The following is a 23,113-nucleotide window of genomic DNA, read 5'->3' on the forward strand; positions in this document are numbered from 1 at the left end:
GTCCTTGATGGGTGTGGCAGACTGGACCTGGCTGAGAAAAGACTTGGTGAACTTGAAGACGTTTCAATAGAAACTTCTAAAACAAATACAAAGAGGGGGAAGAAAAAAGGATAAAAGACAAAATATCCAAGAACCATGGGACAATTTACAAAAAGTGTAAGGTATGTGTTATGGAATATCAAGGTAGGGGAAGAATAAGAGGAAAAAACAGAATATTTTAAGTAATAACAGATGAGAATTTTCCAAATTAGTGACAGACACCAAACTACAGATCCAGAAAACTGAGGGATCATCAAAGTAGGATTAATGCAGGCCCCTACCCCCATCCCCCACCCAACACATCTCTATCTAGGCTTATTATAGTCAAACTGCAGAAACTCAACATTCAATAAACCTATAATTCATGAACAAAAATGAAAAAAAATTATTCTACTGGGAAATTTAAAAACCCCTTATTAACTCCTGAATGAAAAGGGAAGTATAAACTGAAATTACAGAATTTCAAAGAAACAGTGATGATGGAAACTATGTATTAGAAGCCATGGAATGCAACTTAAAGCAGTAATCAGAGGAAAATTCAGTGCAGAAAGCACTTAATAAAATGAAAGATTAAGAATAAATTAATTGCTGGTTAAGAAAAAAAGCAAAAAAAGAAAAAAATAAACCAAAACAAAGTGTAAGGAAGGAGTGGAGATAAAAGCAGAAAGTAATGAGGAAAATAGAAAAATAATAGGTCTAATTAGTCAAAATTTCATTTTTAAACAAGCAAACAAAGCAATAGCTCACTTGACCCAGGAAAAGAGCAAGTAAATATATAAAAAGAGATGATGACCACTGAAACAGAAAACATTTTAAAAATCATGAACTACTTTGCTGATCTCCATGCTAAAAGAAATAGACAATTTCCAAGGAAAATACAGATTACCAATACTCATTCAAGTTAGAAAGCTCAAGAAAGACTAATTTCTACAAAAGAAAATTCCTAAAGAAATATACCACTAAAAGGCACTTGACTCAGATGGTTTCAAAGGGAATTCTACCAAATTATCCAAAACCCACGTTGTCCTAATGCCATATAAATTATCCCCAAGCACTCAGAAGGAAAAATTCCCAATACTTTTTATGAAGCAGGTATAATACTATACCTAACCAGATACAGTACAAAGTACAGACCAATTATCATACATTAATACCAATGAGAACTTCTAAACAAAATACAAGCAAAAAGGATCCAGCACCACATTTAGAAAATAATACACCATGAATAAGTGAAATTCACTCCAGGAATCCAATTTTGTTGAAAATTGAAATATTTATTAATATCACATACTTTATTAATAAGTCAGAAGAATCACGATCCTCTTCATAGATGTTCAAAAAAACTGACATTCAACCCCCATTCATGACAAAACATTCAAGAATATAGGGTATCTTCTCAATATGATAAAATAAATATAATATCTTAGTTCTAAAAGACATTATCTTAATTAATGGGAAAACAACAGGAGACCCTCCTCTAGAAAAAGGCAAGGATGCCCACTATCTCTGCTACTATTTGTCACTGTACTAGAGGTTACTAGCCAATGCAATTAGACAACCAAAAACAATTAGAGGTGTAGAACTGGTAAACAAGATATTTCAATTTGCAGGTGATATGGCAGCGTACCTGGAAAACCCCAGAAAACTAGTGATACAACTAACTCAAAAAGTAATTCAGTGCACTGGCAAGTTACAAAATTAGTAGCTTTCATGTACAAAAACTGTGAGCAGAAAACATAATGGTGGAGAAAAGCTCATTTATAATAAATGACTAAATACTTAGAGAAAACGTAACAGGAATGTATAAAACTTGTGTATGGAAAACTTTTTTTTTTTTTAAAAGATTTTATTTATTTGACAGACAGAGATCACAAGCAGGCAGAGAAGCAGGCAGAGAGGAGGAAGCAGGCTCCCTGCTGAGCAGAGAGCCTGATGTGGGGCTCGATCCCTGGACCCTGGGATCATGACCTGAGCCGAAGGCAGAGTCCTTAACCCACTGAGCCACCCAGGCGCCCCTATGGAAAACTTTTTAACATTCCAGACAAACACTAAAACAGACCTGAACAAATGGAGAGATACCCTTTGTTCTTGGATAAGATGACTTTACAATATAGAATTGTTGGTTCTCCTCAAGTTAACTTATAAATTCAAGGCAATGGCAATAAAAATACCAACAAGCTAATTTTAATAGAGTTCAACAAGATAATAGGAAAGTGCATATAAGAAACAAGAGTGCCTCGCTGGTTCAGTCAGCTGGGCATGTGACTCTTGATCTCGGGGTTGTAATTTGAGCCCCAAGTTGGTTATAAAGGGTACTTAAGAGAAAAAAATAATCTTAAAAGAAAAACAGACAAGAATACCTAGGAAGACACTGAAAAAGAATAATATGAGGGGGAACTAGATATTCCAAACATTAAAGCTTATTATAAAGCTTCTTAAAATTTAAACACTGTGGCAAGGGACATAAACAAATAAATCAGTAGACTAAAAAGCCCAGAATTAGACCAGATACATATGGAATTCAATATACGACAAAGATACATCTCCAATTCCTAGGGCCAAGATGTACTTTTTGTATAAACAATGCTGGGTCAATATGGAAAAAATAAAACTAAGATTAACAGCTCACACAGTACATACAACAATTAATTTCAACTGACTATAGATCTAAACATAGATCTACAGGTATATACTAAAGCCAAAAACCAAACCAAAGCCAAAACCAACTTGTAGAAGAAATCATAGAATGTCTTCTTGCCTTCTGGGTGGCAAATATTTCTCATGCAAGAACAGAAGCGTGCTGACCATAAAATTAAAATTAGGAAATCATTTCAACCAAAGACACCACTTAAAACACTGGAGACAAGCCATAGAGTGGGAGAGAGCATGCAAGACTCCCATCCAGAGGGCTCATAATAGAATATATAAATCACAGTAAGAAAAAGGCAGGCAACTTTAGTATTTTATCCAACTCTACAAAATAGCTTGCTGGGAAACGACCTTGCACAACCACTTTGGAAATTTGGCGTCATCTACAAAAATGAACATATGCACCTTGTAAGACCCAGCAATTTCAGTCCAGGGTATACACCCAAGAGAAATATACATGCACCTGTGCACTATCAGAAACGCTGAAGTATGTCCGTAGCAGCATTATTCACAACAGCCCCCAACTAAAAAGTGAAATGTCCACTGACACAAGCTGCTTAAATTAATTGTGGAACATTCAAACAGTGTGCAATGTGCACACACACACACACACACAATATACTAACTAGAGATACTCTAAATGCTAAGGATCAATTTCACAGAAATAATGGGCAAAGTCTGACCAACACAAAAGAACACATAGCATATGGTTCCGTATGGAGTTCAAAGACAAAACAAAACAAGAACAAAAAACCGACGCCGTGTGGGCAGTCAGAATTCTGGTTACCCATGCACAGTAGGGCAGGGTTTGTTGTGGGCACGAGGCAAAGGGAGGTCAGCTATGCTGGTAGTTATTTCTTCTTGCCTGCTGATTACATGGATTTGTTCACATAATAATTAAGTTGTACATGTGTGAATTAAGCATTTTTGTGTTTTCAGTCAAACCTGTTTTAAACATTTACACACACACAACCACTGCAGACATGATTTTGCCATCAATACCATTAAGCCGAACATGCACAGACCTCATGCCAGCAATTCACTTCTGGGATAACTCACCAATGCTCCACAGAGTATGCACGCCATCTCTTAAAGTAGCCATGTTCATAACTGGGGAAAATGGAACAACTAACTGGAAGTCATGTCAGCGAGAAGAAAGGTACACTGCCGGGGAATCAATGATTGCTGTCCGGTAGTGAAAATTACAGCTACATTCATCCCTGTGCTTTTCAGACCTCCCTTGCTAACACCAGTCTGGCCCCTGGTGTCTCTAACTGTAATTCTGCAGTGGCTTGCTAGCAGGCTTGTTTGTACTTTGTCCTTCTTTAGTCTGTCAACTCGGAAGCCAGTGATTCAAACAGAAATTAGAACAGTCACCACCCCTCTGTTCAAAGCCTGCCACCGACTTCCTACCACGTGGAGGATAAAAGGCAAAGTCCTTCCAGTAAACCCACAAGATCGGGATCCTGACCCAGCTCCGGCCTCATCTTCTGTGACTCCCAAGCTTCCTCCAGTCCAGCCACACTGGCCTCGTGGCTACTGCACGGCGGTCCCAGGCCGTGTTTTCTTTCTCAAGGCCCATGAACTGCCAAGGGTGCTCTTCCCAATTACATATGGCACACTCGCAGTTCACGGACATCTCTGCTCAAACGCTCAACTCTTTGGCTGAGCTAGCTCTTTCCCTGCCCATCTGACAGGTCTGCTGAGTCCCTGCGTTCCCTCACTGGCGCCATGCTTAATTTTGCCTTCATTGTATGTACCACCACTTGATATACGATATATTTACTCACTCATTTATCAGGCGCCTTACCCTAAGCAGAATGTAAGCACCATGAGGGCAAAAATCCTAATTCGCTGCTCTAGATGTGGGGCATAGACAGAACGGGACCCAACACAAGAGGAAGCGTGGATTCAAACACCAGCACGGGGACCGGCTGGAACCTGGACTGCGTGCCTTTGATTCTCCATTTGCCAGGGGGAGATAGGGATGATACTGGCTTCTTAGGGCTTTTGTAAAAACTGATACACTTCAAGTCAAGAACTTAAATACTTAAGTATGTCAAAGACTTGAAATACAACTTTAAAACATGGCTTAAAGATGTAAAAAAAACCCATTTCCAACAGTTCTGAGTATAAGCCGATAATAACCCCACAGATGGCAGTTATAGAACCTTCCAAGGACTGAGTGTATGTATGAGACGGCAAACACCAGGAGAAGCAGAACCCTCCCCCGACTAAAAAAATTATTAAATTGACAAACAATGAAATATCCAAAGCTGCTTACTCCAATAATGTTTTATTTTTTTTTTCTCCTGTAATAGGAAGTCTGGAAATAACAAATCCATGGCTAGTGGAGACAAAAAAGCTACTGGGGAGGCCAGGATCATTGTGACTTTTCTGCAGGTTCCTCTGGAGCCTGTGGCTTGCATCCTCATGGTCCCAAGACAGCTCCTGTAACACTAGGTACTTGATTCCCTTGCAAGGTGAGCAGCAGGGCAAACAGCAAAACAAAACATAGAAGAATCCAGTTAGGGATAACTCCTTTTCAAGCACTTTCTTCTCACAGCCCGCACAGTGACATCTGCTGATCTGTCAACAGCCAGGCTGTGAGACAAAGACTGTACTAACCGCAGAAAAGTCGTAAGAGGCTTTTAAAAACAGCATGTGTCAGTAATCTGACAAAAGCTAGATTTTCCTAACATAAAGAGGAGACACTGGGAGAGCAATGAGAGGTGTACGTCACTCTCAGCTGGACAGGAGACGGAGAACATTCCAGAGGATCCATCAGATGGAAGACATTGTGTGGTGATCCAATACACCTGAATTAGATACTCATAATAAACAGGTATTAAAAAATACCCACATTACACAGTATGTAACATAATTCTAACCAGTCCACTGGTCAAGTAAATTATCCAGAAGGAAATTAACATGTATCAGGAATGGAATTATAATAAAAATATTATATACAAACCTTCTGTGATAAAGCATTAGCACTAGAGGAGCATGATTTTAAAAACAGAGACTACAAATTAATGAGCTGGGGTCTGTTTTCATGAATAAAGACTGACAAATGAAATTTCATGGTCACTGGAAAATTCCACCAGGGTAGGAATTCTCATAAGCACAAGTGAGCTAAAAGTGGGCTGTGGCTAAAATCATCTCCATGTGGGGATTGTCTACAGTGTGGGTTCTGTTTCCTGAATTACACTGATTGTATTTTTTGAAGTTTTAAGTACAAACCTCTCCTAGCGTGAATAACATTTCACAAAAACTGAGGGGCTGTCCCAGGCTAAGGTTCTCAACCTCAGCAATACTGACATTTTGGGCTAAGTAATTCTCTGCTGGAGGGACTCCTGTGCATTGTGTGCCAGAAGGATCTCCCCCCAGTTTTAACAACCTGAAATGTCTCCAAACAAGCAAAATCACCCCCGGTTAGAAACTGCTGCTGTAGACCTAAGGCTGGCCATGTTTTCCTGTAAAGAACCAGAAAGCAAGCATTTTAGGCTTTGTGAGTTGCAAATGTTATCTGTCACACATTTTTCTCCTTTTAAAAATGGAACAACTGGGGCATCTGGGTGGCTCAGCGGGTTAAGCCTCTGCCTTTGGCTCAGTTCATGATCTCAGGGTCCTGGGATCGAGCCCCGCATCGGGCTCTCTGCTCAGCAGGGAGCCTGCTTCCCCCTCTCTCTCTGCCTGCCTCTCTGCCTATTTGTGATCTTTCTGTGTGTGTCAAATAAACAAACAAAATCTTTAAAAACAAAAATGGAATCATTCTTAGCTTGCAAACCATACAAAAGTAGGCAGTTGACCCATTTTCTGACCAATATATTATAGACCTTCGCACATTCTACTTTACAAATTTTTCTCCTTAGTATGATTTCTTTTATGAGGAATACAGAGTGAGACCAGCAAAGGTTTGCCCAGACAGCGGATTTACAGAGGTTCTCCCTACTGTGCTTACTCCTATGCCCCGAAAGTGCCAGGCGGTGCTAAAGTCATTTTGACCTTAAATACGAAGCTATGGTTTCTCTCCCTGAAGCCCTCATTTTCCTTAAAGAGCTGGATGTACACAGATGGCTTCTGCACAGGTTACGTCTTTGCCCCCAACATGAGTCCTCACAAACCCCACAGTGATGAGAAGAAACAGGTCTTCCCCAGCCATGACACAAACTGGGTTTCTCCTGTTACAGGTACTCTTCTGTGTCCAGTAGAGCTCATCAAAGTGCTCCTGCCTCCCTCACACCAACAACAAGGCTTCTTTCCAGTCTGAGCTCTTGTGGCTTCCCTTAAAGATGATGCGTCACTGGAGCCTCTTCCACACGGATGACACGAAGAGCTTCTCTCCCCGGTGAGTCTTCACGTGACTCCGGAGGGACGAATGGTCACTGAAGGCTTTCCCACAGGCCAGGCACTCGTAGGGCTTCTCCCCAGTGTGTATCCTCCTATGCACGTTAAGGTTGGAGCCGATGCTGAAGGCTTTCCCACAGTGATCGCACTCGTACGGCTTCTCTCCTGTGTGACTTCTCATGTGTGTCTTGAGGGTCGACTGGTTTCTGAAGGCTTTCCCACACTGCCTACACTCAACACGTTTCTTTACCAGGTGAATGCTCATGTGCCTCCTCCGGGATAGGTAGTCCCCGAACACCTTCCCACAGGCCGCACACTCGTAGCGTCGCTCTTGAGTGTGGATTTTCCTGTGTGTGGTCAGGTTTGAGCTGGCGCTGAAGGCTTTCCCACACAGATCACACCCATAGGGTTTCTCTCCAGTGTGAGAATTCATGTGTGTCTTAAGGATGGACTGGTTTCGGAACGCTTTCCCACACTGTCTACATTCAATGGGTTTCTTTACAATGTGAATTCTCATGTGTTTTCTCCGTGACAAGAGATCACCAAAGGATTTCCCACATTCTTTACATTCGTATGTTTTCTCTACCATGTGGTTCTTCTTGTGCAAATTGAAGTTCGACTTCCACCGGAAGGCTTTCCCACACTGTGTGCATTCATACGGCTTCTCTCCAGTGTGATTCCGGACGTGCTCTTTGAGATGGGAGGGATGCTGGAAAGCTTTCCCACAGTCGTGGCATTCGTAGGGTCTCTCTCCAGTGTGTGTCCGTTTGTGGGCAATGAGGTGGCAGCTCCTGCCGTATGCCTTCCCACACTCGTCACACTTGTAAGGTCTCTCCCCAGTGTGAACTCTCATGTGTATCTTCAGGGAGGAGAGGGTTCGGAAGGCATTTCCACACTGACTGCAGTCAAAGGGCTTCTCTGTGAGGTGAGTTCTCGCGTGACTCCGGAGGGCAGAGGGATCGTTGAAGGCTTTCCCGCAGGCGTTGCACTCGTAGGGCTTCTCCCCCGTGTGTATTCTCCTGTGTCGTGTGAGGGACGCGCTCGTGGTGAAGGCTTTTTGGCACTGGTGACATTCGTGCATTTTCCTCCCATTGTAAATGCTCACATGTTGGGCGAGATGGGACCTGTTCTTGAAAGCGGCCCCACAGTCCCGGCGGTGATAGGGCCTCTTGCCAGCGTGCCTTCCCATCTGCTGAGTAAGATGAGTGCCCACGCCGAAGACTTCAAACAGGTGGGCGTACTCGGTGGATTTCTCTCCAAGATGCGTTCTTTCCTGCTGATTAAGAGAGGAACGCTGACGCACTTCCCACAACTCGCCACATTCCTATGAATCATCTAGTCATCCCCACACGAGCAGATGGAAGCAGAAGCGCTTCACTGTGACGACTGACCCTGTTATCTGCAGTGCCAAAACCCTGTTCCTGCCCCATCTGGGCTCGATCACATAAAAAGCGGGACGCCGGGGTGCCTGGGTGGCTCAGTGGGTTAAAGCCTCTGCCTTTGGGTCAGGTCCTGATCCTGGGGTCCTGGGATGGAGCCCCACATCGGGCTCTCTGCTCAGCGGGGAGCCTGCTTCCTCCTCTCTCTTTGCCGGCCCCTCTGCCTACTTGTCATCTCTATCAAATAAATAAATAAAATCTTTAAAAAAAAAAGGGGAGGAGGGATGCCACCCCCTAAGGCTCCACGGATAAGACTTTCACAAAGCTTTCTGCATACCTATTTTGTTAACCATTTAAATCCGAATCCAGCCCTAACACTTACTATCTGAGGCACAGTTATAGAAAGAGTTGGTTGTCATAACCTAAGCCAAGAAATTTAAGGCTAGGTTTAGAGTGTCCCCCGCAAAGCTGTGACAGTCTCTGAAACAACCGCCCCTCAGGGAAGGCCACTCACTTGGTTCTAGATCTGCTTTCCTGAGGCTGTCCCTGTCTTCTCCCAGCATGGGAGACCTGGGATTATCCCAAGGAAATCTTACCACAATCACACCGCTGGGTGTTTCCTTCCCAAAAAGATCTTCCATGAGGATGGACCATTTGCTTTTAGATGGAGTCTCCCAATCTGAAACCAATTGGTAAAGTATTAACCCGGGGAGAGAAATATTAGCTGGATAAAGAAGATGGGGAGATGGAAGTGACAAAAACGGGGAATTTCTTTGCGGCATTAACCCTAAAGGAGGAAAGGTGATGTCAAAGGGGAGAAACACACATGGGAGGAAAAAAGTCTATGAACCAGAGAGAGTCAATTATCAGACGCTTTCACTTCTTTGCGGAGCATAACAAATAGCATGGAGGACATGGGGAGATGGAGAGGAGAAGGGAGTTGAGGGAAATTGGAAGGGGAGGTGAACCCTGAGAGACTATGGACTCTGAAAAACAATCTGAGGGTTTTGAAGGGGCGGGGGGTGGGAGGTTGGGGGAACCAGGTGGTGGGTATTAGGGAGGGCACAGATTGCATGGAGCACTGGGTGTGGTACAAAAACAACGAATACTTTACGCTGAAAAGAAATTAAAAAAAAAAAAAAAAAAAAAGTCTATGAACCATGGCTGTGTGAGACATCTATCAGTGATGGGGGGACATTTAACCTGATTCCCTAAGGAATAAATTCTTCAAAGACTGACACTGATAACAATGGAAAAACTATGACCAGGAATGTTGAGTATGAAAAGATGGGACAAAGCTCATGTGGACATGTCAGATTTAAAGGTGACTCGAAGGGACGCCTAGGTGGCTCAGTTGGTTAAGCGGCTGCCTTCGCCTGAGGTCATGATCCCAGCGTCCTGGGATCGAGTCCCACATCCGGCTCCTTGCTCAGCAGGGAGCCTGCTTGTCTCTCTGCCTCTGCCTGCCACCCTGTCTGCCTGTGCTCTCTCTCCCTCTCTCTCTCTGACTAATAAATAAATAAAACCTTTAAAAAAAAAATAAAGGTGACTCCAAGCAATTCAGCTTCTAGTAATTTACCCAAAGAAAACAAAAACACCACCCTAAAAAGATAGCCACATCCCCACATTCAAAGCACCATCATTTATAAGAGCCAAGGCAATGGAACTGATCTAAGTGCCCCTTGGTAGAGGTACAGTAAAGAAAATGTGGTATATACAGACGATGGAGTATTATTCAGCCATAAAAAAGAAGGGAATTTCCCCATTTTCAACAGGGATGGAGGGCATACTGCTAAGTGAGATTAGACAAGAAAGGCATACTGGATCTCACCAAAGTGTGGAATCTAAGAAACGAAAACCAAACCACCCTCCTCTGCCCCAAAAAGAGTAAAACCAAGCTCACAGATACAGAGAACAGCTTGGTGGTAGTTGTCAAAGGTGGTGGGTGGACAAGATGGGTGTGAAGGGGGACAAAAGGGACATAAAAGGTACAAATTCCCAGTTATGAAATAAGTCCTGGGGATGTATCACCCAGCATGGTGACTGCAGTTAAAGATACTGCAATGCACTGAAAGTTGCTAAGACAGTAAATCTTGAAAGTTCTCATCACAAGGAAAAAATACTTTTGTAACTGTGCAGTGATGGATGTTAATGAGACGTACCGTGGTGATCACTTTGCAATTCATACAAATATTGAATCACTATGTTGTACACCGGAAAGTAACATTGTGTCACGTCAGTTCTATCTCAGCAAAAAGTAAGTAGATAAGTGAAAGCGACAAATGAAATACACACACGGGCACACACACCAGAGAGGACAGTGAGACCAAAGGACCTGTGAGAGAATGGAGAGGGATCACGCTCAAATTTCCCTGGGTGACATTTCCTAGTGGCTCTCCCTCCATCCCATCACTGAACAAAACAGGTACCGACAAGCATTTCCTCCATCGCATCACCGAATACAGCAGGTACCCAGAAGCACTTGCATCTGCCTGCTGCTTACCAGGAGATGTGGCTCGGTGAAGTGTCCTCTCCTCTGTCCTCGGCTCCTCTTCTTGCTCCAAGTGGGAGATGAGGCTGGGTTTGCCCACCTGATACCCTACTCACAGGGAAAGACGTGTGTTGAGGATCGTGGAGAGGACAACCCCTCCATTATGCTGGGATCAGTGTTTTAGTCTTCAGTGTTCTGAAGACGGACAAGTCTGACTTAGGAGCAGCAAAATGATGATGCCAAATTTCTAAGAACACAGTGAAAGGCTTTCATAAAACACAAACCCACGAACACCCACATGCTTTGCCCTTCAAAAGAATGAGGATTTCCTAACTCAGAAACCTAACTCAGACACACGTGACAACGTCTAAGGCCAAGGGAATGAACAGGTCTCAACAACCACCAGGAGACACTGGCGGTGGGTCAGGGGCAGCACCAGGTCTGCTTGGTCACAATTATGTTCCAAATCCCCACAGTCCCCGGGTCACACCAAGTACTTAGAACAAAAACACCTGCGACCCAAGTACAGAAATGATTCCAGCCTTACCCACAGAGGTGAGGTTGCTGTAGTTCTCCAGCATCACATCTTTGTATAGTTTTCTCTGAGAAGAATCCAGCAGGGGCCATTCCTTTTCCGTGAAGTCCACGGCAACATCCTGGAAAGTCACTGACTCCTGAATCGCCACACACATTTGGGGTCAGTAAGAAACCAGCCTATCGTGTTCACAGAAAGACGGCGGAGGCTGAAGCCTGGGCAGGAGAGACTCCACACACGGGATTTTCAGATGGGGTTCTGGGGTCTCAAATGTGTTCCAGAAGCCAGTCCTCAAGACTCTTCCTATGAGATGATCTCATCTCTTCAAATTCAAATGTTGCTGACATGGGACCAAAGCTCTCTCCATGTCTAGCCTGAGCCTTCTGAGCTCTATGATGAGAGAACCACCCGCTACACAAGTTCATTTCCCTGACCAGGTCCCTGATATCGCAGGGAACACTGCAGCCGTCTCGGGCTTTTTTTCCCCAGTTCCCTGATCAGGCACTGATCAGCCTGGCTGAGGCTCTCAAAGAACTCAAACAAGTGGTGCTGGGGGGCATTCTAGGGAAGCGCCTCTCCCACCCTTAGGGGCCCAGAGAGCTCCCACCTGAGAACCAACACCAGCCGGCACAGGGCATTCCAGGCCATTGCAAGCAAACAGCTCCACGTCCTGAGAACAGGAATGGTCTTCGGAAGGAGGAACTTCCGACTTACGGATACAGGCGGGGTCCTGGGGGGACACAGCTGGAAAAGAGCAGATCCATGAGGATTAGAGCCTGCCGGACACTCAGAGATCAGGAAACTGCTGTCTAGGCGTGCAGTGCCTATCCCTGTCTCTCTTTCACACACGCCATGTCTTGTAACGAGCCAGAGCAGCCCTACTCCACTCAGGGACAGAGAAAGGATGGGGGGCTCACCCACAAAGAAAGTGATATATGTGCTCAATCAATGAGTGAGGAAATTAAAGCTCTAAGAGGCAGAGCTGCTACTTCACTCAGATTCACCACAGTAATAAATGGATAAAAAAATACAACAGGGTGCCTGGCTGGCTCAGGTGGTGGAGCACGTGACTCTTATCTCAGGGTTGGCAGTCTGAGCCCCACACTGGATACAAAGATTACTTAAAAATGAAGTCTTTAGTAATGATAATAATAATAAAAACTAATAAAGGGTTGCCCATTATAGTCCTTCCTTATAAACCAACGACTAACAATCCCTACTTTACCCAAACTCACAAAGACCCCAAATCAGACGCAGCCACTGGGAGGCTACCAAGACTTTGCTCCTACCCCTATTCGGTTCCTCCATGCTCTCTGGCAGCCCTCCCTCTGGCCATGCATAACCCTGACCTCTGTGAAATCCAGGGGCCACGAGAGCTGACTTCTGAGGGCATCCATTCATCACACCCAGATCTTACCACATGTGGGAGACAGACCAAGGGCTGCCATCCCGTGAGGATGACCGTCAGTCTGCCTGCACAACAGGGCACTGGCTGTAGGAAGCGTCCCTCCCGCTGTCACGGGACTCTTCGCGCAGGCATCTGCAGCAAATGAGAAAAAGACTTACTAGGAGCAGTCCAAGGCTTTCTGCCTCTTAGGCTCAAAGGACTATTGTGACTTTTGCTTTCCAGCATCTTCTCTTTGGAGCAGCCAAGTTCTGTCTAATATGGGCCTTTATCTTCAGGAAATTCTCCAGGCAATGTGGGGAAGGTCCCTGATGTGCCTCAAGTAAGATTCAGATCCACTCTCCCAAGTAACCTGTCCCCGAGCACAGTTCGGTCAGACTCCCTTACTCGTAAATGCCTGGGCTCCAAATTTCTCCTCTTCCTTTCAACTTCAAGGCTCACCATGGCTTTGGATGGTTCTAGCAACCATGGGATGGTCCACCTATTACCACGTGTTCAAATCTCCAGTGCCTTTTGGCCGCACACTCCATACACACACCAACATGTCCACCCTGGCCACAGACCAGGCCTTCTCGTCACTGGAATCAGCTTCATGGTGCAGATACTGATTCAGAAATCTTACTCTCTACAAAACCTCCTCTATAACACTTCACCCAAACTCTCCCACTTGAGAGAGGACTCCAGGCCACCCATGCACCTACCATCTTGTTCCCTGACAGCAAATCACCTTTTTTTTTTTTTTTACCACCCCACCTACCCAGCCAGAAGTCATCATGGATCTATAACATTTATGACTCTCTGCCCATTGTAACACCTACTGACCAAAAGACCGACCTTGGACGATTTCAGCCATTTACCCCCTCTTTGAAGGTACCTGGCAAAATGATGCTGCATACAACCCCAAACTTTCAAAACTCGGTCGGGAAAGGAGCACCTACATTCAAGAAAAGCGAACTATGCAACCTGACCTTACACCTCCCCAAAACCATGTACACATCTTACCAGTTTGTCCTGAGTCAAAAACTGTCTTATCATTACTCTTACTTTCAACAAATCACCTTATTTTCATTTCACAGTAAGCTCAACTAAAAAAACATACCTCAGCAAAGAAGTGGGAAATGAAACGTACAAGAAAAAAGCCATTTACGATAGCCTAAAAACATAAAATACCTAGGAATAAGTTGAAAGCTGCTTAAGACCTTGACAACAAAAACTGTGAAACACGTGAAAAATACTGAAGGCCTAAATAACTAAACAGGGACATCATTTTCAGAGACTACAAGAGTTATTATTATTAAGGTAGTATTTATTCTCCCTAAGTGCACTGGTCAATACAATGCAATCCCTATAAAAATCCTGGGAGGCTTTTTCTCTAGAAGTTGACAGCCAAAATGTACACCAGGGTGGTGAGTGGAACAGCTGGTTAAACATCTGACTCTTGATTTCAACTCAGGCCTTGATCTCAGGGTGCGGGGGCGGGGCGGGAGATAAAAAGGAAATAAATACAGAACGTGTGGGCGGCTCAGTTGGTGAAGCGTCTGCCTTCAGGTCGGGTCATGATCCCAGAGTCCTGGGATTAAGTCCTGCATCAGCCTCCTTGCTCCGTGGGGAGCCTGCCTCTCCCTCTGCCTGCTGCTCCCCCTACTTGTGCTCTCTCTCTAATAAATAAATGAAATCTTAAAAAAAAAGTGTATAACAAAATGCAAAAGATCTAGAGAAGCTGGATAACGTTAAGAAAGAAAAACAAATTTGGAGGATTCATACTTCTAAGTTACCACAATAATGAAGAGTTACTGGAATGAGTAACAAATAGGTCAACGGACCAGAACAGAGTTAAAAACAAATCTACATGTGCACAAATTATTTTCAGTAAGAGAACAAAGCGATTCAGGAAGGAAAGAAGTCTTCTTTATAAATGGTACTGAAAGAACTCAATGGGTAAAAAGGAACTGCATTTTCTCTTATCACTGCATAAACAAAGTGGAATAAGCAGTCTTAGAATAAGCAGACAGTAAAATAAATATTTTATGTTTTCACTTCTATGTGGAATCTTTAAGAAAAACCAGAAAACAAAAACCAAACCAAAACAAAAAAACACAAGAAAAAGGAAAACCAGAAAACCACCTCATGGATATAGAGAACAGACTGGTGACTGCCTGAGGCAGAGGATGGGTTAAATGGGTGAAGGGGGTTAAAAGGTACAAATTTCCAGTTATAAAATGAGTAGGTCATGGGGATATAAGGTACAGCATGGTGACTATAGTTAATAATGCTGAAGTATATATTTGAAAGCAGGTAGGGAAAAGGGTACAACACAGGCAACGCTGTCCAAAGTACTGTAGTAACACTATATGATGACAAATGGTGGCTACACTTGTGGTGAGCAAAGCATAAGGTTTTTATACCCGAAACTACTGTAACATGGTGTGTTAACTCTACTTCAATTTAAGAAAATTGAGGGGAAATCCACTAGGAGCTGATCTTGAGAGTTCTCATCACAAGATAAAAAAATCTGTAACTAAGTATGGTGATGATATTAACTATAGACTTATTCTGATCATTTTGCAACATACACAAATATTGAATCATTACACTGTACACCTGAGATTGATATAATGCTATGCCAAGTATACCTCAGTTAAAAAAAAATGAAAAGGCAAGCCACAGGTTGGGAAAAAACGTTTGTAGTACATACATTTAATGAAGAGTTCATGTTCTGAGTATATAAGGACCTCCTACAAAATCAGAAAAAATCGAACTCAAAAAGAGGGGCTTAAGACGCTTCACCAAATTTAATGAATGACCAATATAATAAGTTTGACAGAGGTACTCAACATCATTAGTCATCAGATAAATGTAAAACAAAACTGAAGATGTAAGATTTCAATCCACTCGAATGGCCAAAATACAAAAAATGCCACCAGATGTTAGGAAAGATGAATGGCTGGGGTTGAAATAGGTCACCCACTTCAGACAACAGTTCGCCAGTTTCTTAAAAGTACACTTTCAGGGGCGCCTGGGGGGCTCAGTGGGTTAAAACTCTGCCTTTGGCTCAGGTCATGATCTCAGGGTCCTGGGATCGAGCCCCACATCCAGCTCCCTGCTGGGTGGAGAGCCTGCTTTTCCCTCTCCCTCTGCCTGCTGCTCTGCCTACTTGTCCTCTCTCTCTCTTTGTCAAATAAATAAATAAATTAAAAAAAAAAAAAAAGTACACTTCCAACTTGACTCAGCCATTCCATTCACGGAAATTTACCCAAGATAAATTTTTAAAAACATGTTACAAAGACCTATACAAAAATGTTCACAGCAATCTGATTTCACAACAGCCCCAAACTATGAACAATCTACCTCAATAGCAGAATGGGTAAACAAATCGTGGTGTGTACGATGGAATACTGAGAACAAAAACTGAGCCATACAACATGGCTGAATGCCTATAATGCCAACAGAAACTAGACACAAGGGAGCCTGGGTGGCTCAGTCAGGTACACATCTGTATTCTGCTCAAGTCACGATCCCTGAGTCCCAGGATCTAGTCCCTGCATCAGGTCCCTGCTCGGGAGGAATCTGCTTCTTCCTCTGATCCTCTCCCATCTCTCTCACTCAAATAAATAAATAAATCTCAGAAAAAAAAGAAAGAAGAAAAAAAGAAACCAGATACAAGGGCATCCAGTTGGTTCAGTTGTTAAGCCTCTTCCTTCAGCTCAGGTCATGATCCCAGAGTTCTGGGATTTAGCCCCTCATCGGGATCCCTACTCAGAGAGAAATCTCCGTCTCCCTCTGCCCCTCACTGTGCTCTCTCCCCCCACCCCCTCAAATAAATAAAATCTTTTAAAAAAAAGAAACTAGGCACAAAAAAAAATGCTCTAATCCCAGTTATATGACATCCAGCAAGCTTATTTAGGTTGTTGCCAAAACTTGTTTATTTTGGTCACCAGAAAAAAGTGGCTGTCTCAATGGAAGAGTATGAGATGGAGAGACTGAGAGAAACAAGAGGAACTTTCGGGAGCAACGGAAATATTCTTCATATTTTCATTTAATTTTTTTAGTTAGTGGTTACACAATGTACACAACTGTCAAAAAATTCATCAAACTGGATCCTTTAAGCTCTGTCAATTGTCTTCAATGTAAATTATACTTGACTTTAAAAAAGTTAAAAGGAGTATTTCTAACCCTCTGGTCTCCAGTTCTACCGAAATTCCTCCCCAAACTGGTCTTGGATATTCTCTTCCTCTCCTATTACTAACTAGGATGGAGATGACTGCCCTCTCTTCTAAGGCCAACGTCTTCAGGGTAAATAATACATAAATAAATTAAAAAAGGAGAGGGGGTGTCTGGGTGGCTCAGTTGGTTTAGCAACTGACTCCAGATTTCAACTCAGGTCAGGATCTCAGGGTCCTGGGACTGAACCCCATGTTGGGCTCTGCCCTCAGCATGGAGTCTGCTTGTCTTTCTCCTTACCCCCTGCTTGCAAATAAATAAATAAAATCTATTTAAAAATATACAGAGAGAAAGGTGAAATGAAAGAAAAATGTTTAAATCAAAGAAAGCTAGAGGAAAGAAAAAAAACAGAAAAAGGGCAAATTCAACAACTAAATATATTTCAACCAAAATACAAACAGTCTCCAAACGGGTTAAGAACAATCCAGTTACATGCTGTTTCTAAGAGCCATCTAAAACACAAAGATACAGCAAGAATGGAAATAAAAAGAAGATGTACAGGGCACACACTTTTTTTTTTAAGCTGCTTAAACATATTAGAATTGGGCAGAAAGGATTAAGGCAGAATGGTTCATCGAGAAAACTGAGGTATTATAGAACAAAGAGGTATAATTCAAGAAAAAGCTGTATATGTTTTCACAGCCTCAAACACATGAAAAAAATAAAAAAGGGCAGAACTCTGCGAATGGACAAAGCCACCAGCAGAGCTCTTACTACTACTGTTCGAGCAGACAATTCAATAACTACAGGCAGACTGAAAGAGATGAAACCATATCCCGCACCTACTGTAAAATGCAACCACACAGGCACGATGTGTCTCAGAAAATGGCATCTGTCTCTGAAAACAGCGCAATGAGGGTAGCAAACAATGCCCAAAAGACAACCAGAAAACTGTCAGAGGAATGGATATTAAGAGCAAAAAAAAAAAGCCTAAATAATTCACATGTCAAAGAAGTCCTAATATTCAATATTTAGAACTGAAATGCAGTAAGATAATCCACTGGAATCCTCTGGAATGTGACAGGTGTCCAATGTTAGAAACTGGAAAGAAACATCCCAAAAAAGTAAAAGGAAGAAAGTTATAAAGAATAGAAAGTTATAAAATAGAAAACATCCATGCAATGAAGTGGTTCAATCAAGCCAGAAGTCTCTAAGAAAAACAAAACTGACAAAATTCTGGCAGGATTTATTTTTTAAACAAGGAAAATATAAAAAGGAAGAACTGGATTACATTACAGATGTGATGAACACTAAAAATATAGTAAGAACTTTATTAACAACTTTGACTATACAATTTAAACCTTAGAAGGAATAAATTTTTTCTTTTTGTTTTAAAAGATTTTGTTTATTTATTTGACAGAGAGAGAGAGAGAGAGAACACAAGAAGGCAGAGAGGCAGGCAGAGAGAGAGGAAGGGAAGCAGGTTCCCTGCTGAGCAGAGAGCCCGATGTGGGGCTCGATCCCAGGACCCTGAGATCATGACCTGAGCTGAAGGCAGAGGCTTAACCCACTGAGCCACCCAGGCACCCCCCGAGGACAAATAAATTTCTAAAGATATTTTATTCACCATAATGAAATAAAGAACTTAGATGCCCTACTGATGAGGCAAACAAAGCCAGAAGAAAAATTATTAAATTCCTTTACTACTTACAGCCTCTTGGCCATGTCCTTGAAACAGGCAGAGTGACATTCTTCTAGGGACTGCCTTGATGTTAATTAACACTTTGCTAAAAGCAAAAGTCAATCTTAGCCCGACTGCCAGGATCCTGTAAGTCTACTTTAACATATAAAAATTCCTTCAGAAACTTCCTTCATCTCCTTTATCCCCCAAGATACACGCTGGCAATCATCCTCCAAACATATGACCCACTGATGGGTATCTGAAGGGTCTCATGACTGAGGGTTTACTAAATAAATAACCTTTTCCTAACAATAGGTAGGACCTCAGAATCCTGGAAACCTTGATTCCAAAATACCTGGGAGACTTACACTATCCCTAACCCCCACCCAACTTGAAAGTATATATAATGGGCCACTTCCTCATGACCCCAGCGCAGCTCTTTCTACCCATGGGTCCCATCTTGGTGCTTTTTCAGAAATTTTTAAAAATTTTTATTTATTGGGCACCTGGGTGGCTCAGTGGGTTAGGCCGCTGCCTTCGGCTAGGGTCATGATCTCAGGGTCCTGGGATCGAGCCCCGCATCGGGCTCTCTGCTCAGCAGGGAGCCTGCTTCCTCCTCTCTCTCTCTGCCTGCCTCTCTGCCTGCTTGTGATCTCTGTCTGTCAAATGAATAAACAAAATCTTTAAAAAATAATAATAAAATAAAATAAAATTTTTATTTATTTATTTTTTTCTGTCCTGGTGCTTTAATAAAACCACCTCTTTGCACCAAAAATGTCTCAAGAATCCTTTCTTGGCTGTCAGCTCTGAACCCTAACATCTTTCTTACATCACTAAGACCCTTAAAGGAACTGAATCAAGAGCTCAAAAAATTTCCACAACGAAAACTCCAGACCCAAATGGTTCTTCTGGCACAGCTCCCTTTTAAGGAAAAACTGATTCTATTCTTAGTCAAAATATTCCAGAGTTTAGAAAACAGTGGGACTATTTCCACCCTATTTTATGAGGCTGGCATAAACCTGACACAGAAAAGGAAAATTGTGGGCCCATTTTACTCAGACACAGATCCAATAACCAACAGAAGCAAAAAAACAAAAAAAAACAAAACAAAACAAAACAAAAAAACGATACAATAGTGCCTATCCTTCTCAAAAGTTATTTTTCAAGGCAAATGTAGTGAATCACTAAGAAATCAATTGGTTTAATTCTCAACATTATCAGATAAATAAGAAAAGCATATTATTCACTCATTCGTTCAATGCACTACAGTAGAAGCACCTACCATAAGCCAGCCACTGTTTTTGGAGCTGGAGATACACAAGATAAACATATCAAAGTAAATGCCAAAAGGAAAAAAAAAAAATCACTTGTTAAAAACCTAAACCATTCAAGAGGAAAAACTCTTAAACTAGGAAAAGAAGGGCTCCTCCTTTACTATCTTAAAAAAAGAGCCTCCAGGGGCATCTGGGTGGCTCAGTGGGTTAAGCCTATGCCTTCGGCTCAGGTCATGGTCTCAGGGTCCCAGGATGAGCCCTACATTGGGCTCTCTGCTCAGTGGGGAGCCTGCTTCCCCCTCTCTCTGCCTGCTTGTGATCTCTGTCTAATAAATACAAAAAAAAAAAAAAAAAAAAAAAAAAAAAAAAAAAGAGCCTCCAGCAAACAAGGTCAATTCTCAAGTTCAGGAAAAAAAAAAAAAAAAAAAAAAAAAAGGACTGCTAGAGTTTCCTATCCAAACTCCATGCAATGCTACCAGGAGTCCTCAGCCCGTCCAAAAAATAAGTAAATAAAACATGAACGATGCAAACGGAAAGTAAAAAAAATTTATCTATTCATTCTAAACAGATGCTAACACGGTCTTTGAAGAACATTCAAAACACTACACAAAAACTAACCCAGGGGTACCTGGGTGGCTCAGTGGGTGAAAGCCTCTGCCTTCGGCTCAGGTTATGATCTCAGGGTCCTGGAATCCAGCCCCGAGTCGGGCTCTCTGCTCAGCGGGGAGCCTGCTTCCTGCCCTCTCTCTCTCTCTCTCTCTCTGCCTGCCTCTCTGCCTACTTGTGATCTGTCACATAAATAAATAAAATCTTTAAAAACAAACAAACAAAAAACCAACCCAAACTTATTACACCAAGAGGTTGGGGGGAAAAGAATCCTAAGCGCTAAAAACCAAAGTTCCTATGAATAAATCCAACAACAAAAAAAACTCTCTCTTGTCTCTTACACAACACAGCCCTAGGAGCACCTAGGTGGCTCAGCAGGTTAAGGGTTTGCCTTCAGCTGAGGTAATGATCCCCGGGGCTCCCTGCTCAGTGGGGAGTCTGCTTTTCCCTTGCCCTCTGCCCCACTCCCATGCATGACCTTTCTCAAATAAAATCTTAAAAACAACAACACTCTAAATCCTTTAAAACTTTCCTGAAAGGCATTACAGTATATAAATAAAAAGACATAAATTGTAAGATACAACAGAATTATTGTATTTTTACAATATTATCCAAATTCATATACAGATTCCATGCAACTTGAAAATAAAACTCCAGTACACGGAACTTCGCAGACTCTAAAATTTAAGCCATGAAGTGCCTGAAAAAGAACGGCTAAGTGCACTTACTTCATCTACAAGATGCTTAGAAATCTCTAAATTAAAAACTGTACTTGCATTAATGGAAAAAAGGATGTTTCTGAAAATACTTAAGAATTATTCACAAATAATTACCAAAATTAGGAAATGCTTTTTTTAAAAAAAACATGTAAGCAGTAAAATCCATAAAGGAAATCGTGGGGAAAGAGGAGGATGCAGGAAAGAGCACCCAGGTTCCAAGGATTTTATCATCTCTTTTTGGTCTGGTCTGTAGATTCGCTTTAGACTGTGTGTGTGTTTGTGTGTTTCCACACATTTTTTACAAAGACAATGTGTGTGAGAGGCTGATACAAATGATTCCTATTCCCCAACAAGAATGGCAGCTGTGGTTTAGCACAGCAAGTGTGAAGTGGGTTCTGGACACTAGCTGGACATTAGTTAACCACTTCATTAACCATCCTTTTATCTAACGGCCCTGATTACCACACTTCATCATAGTATGCCTTTGTTAGTGCTTTTATTCCATTCTACTCTAAGTGGGTCATAAATTTCCATTATTCACATCACATTAAAAATGATTAAACCCCGACACCAGGGTGGCTCAGTTGGTTAAGCGGCTGCCTTCCGCTCAGGTCATAATCGCAGTGGCCTAGGATCGAGTCCCACATCCGGCTCCTTGCTCGGCGAGGAGCCTGCTTCTCCCTCTGCTCTGCCTGCCACTCTGTCTGCCTGTGCTCGCTCGCTCTCTCTCCCTCTCTCTCTCTGACAAGTAAATAAATAAAATCTGAAAAAAAGAAAAGATTAAACCATTAAAAAAAAAGAGAATGTGTGTATTTTCGTACCCTTTTTGGCGTATGTTTTATATTCCAATTAAAAAATACCTGAAAGTCAAAAGGATAAATAGCAAGCACATAAGACGTAAAAATCAACGCAAAATATTAGTAGTCACAACAAATATTAATGGATAAGTCTCAAATTAACAGAATGTTGAAGGGAAGTGTTTTTTTTTTTTTTTTTTTGATGTGAACTTTTAAAACTAGTTATAGGCTGTTTACACGAGTCAACTAAACTAACAGATAAGTGCACCAGAAACTTTAAAAATTTAAAATTCAACATTCAATACAAATGTTACATAAAGCCAGTGTGCCTCTTATTAATGCCGGGAGAAAATGGACCGCAAAGCCAAGGATTATTTGCTTCTATCCTCGCGGTCTCCCATTCCTGACCGCACCATCAAGTCCTGAATTCACTTCCGTGGGGCTTTTCCCTCCCCACCCTGAGGAGTCCTTTAAAAAAATAATAATAATAAAACCAGATCACCACTGCCTTCCCCTTGTCATAAACACAGGGGTCCTACATTTCGGTCCTCGCGTACCAGCGTTTCATACCGCCGATCAGAGTTTAAAGCACACTCCTCGCCGGGCTGCCCGGCTTTCCCGTCCCAGGTCCCTGAACCCATTCACTTGTCTCTGCCTATGGGCCTTTCCTGTTCTCGGAAAAGCGAGGGTTAAGGGTTAAGTGAGGAAAGCAGAGCTTACAAGGCTGAGGGCAGAATCGGGTGGAGTGGAGGTCACGGAAGCTGCAGGTGAAGGGACGCCAAGTACACAGAGCAGGTCGGGTCTGCGGCGGGGAAGCGGAGAGTCCCCAACAGCACAGACGAAGCCACGACGGACCCCTCCCCTGCCCATGTGTATAGCCGCAATCGCCTCCTGAGAGCAATGGCTTCCGCTTCACTTCCGCCTTCTAAATCTCGCGGGACTTCATAAGCGGCCTCTAACTCGGAAACATGGGGCGGAAGGGATTCTGGGAAATGTAGTTCTTGAGTTTAGACGGTCATGGTGGTGG

At 42.6% G+C, this 23,113-nt stretch overlaps 1 protein-coding gene across 1 annotated transcript; it reads right to left on the reverse strand.

The window, feature by feature from the left end:
* Positions 1-6,852: 6,852 nt before the first annotated feature.
* Positions 6,853-23,000, reverse strand: ZNF317 (zinc finger protein 317). The gene is made up of 7 exons (XM_047703593.1): positions 22,807-23,000; positions 12,861-12,983; positions 12,051-12,187; positions 11,456-11,582; positions 10,921-11,016; positions 9,014-9,096; positions 6,853-8,311 (listed from the first exon to the last, which is right to left on the reverse strand). Exons 2-7 carry the CDS (start codon positions 12,889-12,891, stop codon positions 6,992-6,994), a joined length of 1,794 nt encoding a protein of 597 aa, XP_047559549.1. The 5' UTR covers positions 12,892-12,983; positions 22,807-23,000; the 3' UTR covers positions 6,853-6,991.
* Between the last annotated feature and the right edge of the window lie 113 nt (positions 23,001-23,113).

Source organism: Lutra lutra, chromosome 1 (assembly GCF_902655055.1).
Source record: "Lutra lutra chromosome 1, mLutLut1.2, whole genome shotgun sequence".
NCBI lineage: Eukaryota > Metazoa > Chordata > Mammalia > Carnivora > Mustelidae > Lutra > Lutra lutra.

Coding starts and splice junctions, on each gene's coding strand:
- ZNF317 (XM_047703593.1), bottom strand. CDS start 12,891: ATGGCAGCCCTTGGTCTGTCTCCCACATGTG. Junction 12,188..12,860: donor TGGTCTGTCTCCCACATGTG/GTAAGATCTGGG, acceptor GCTCTTTTCCAG/CTGTGTCCCCCCAGGACCCC. Junction 11,017..11,455: donor CAGCAACCTCACCTCTGTGG/GTAAGGCTGGAA, acceptor CCCTGTGAGTAG/GGTATCAGGTGGGCAAACCC.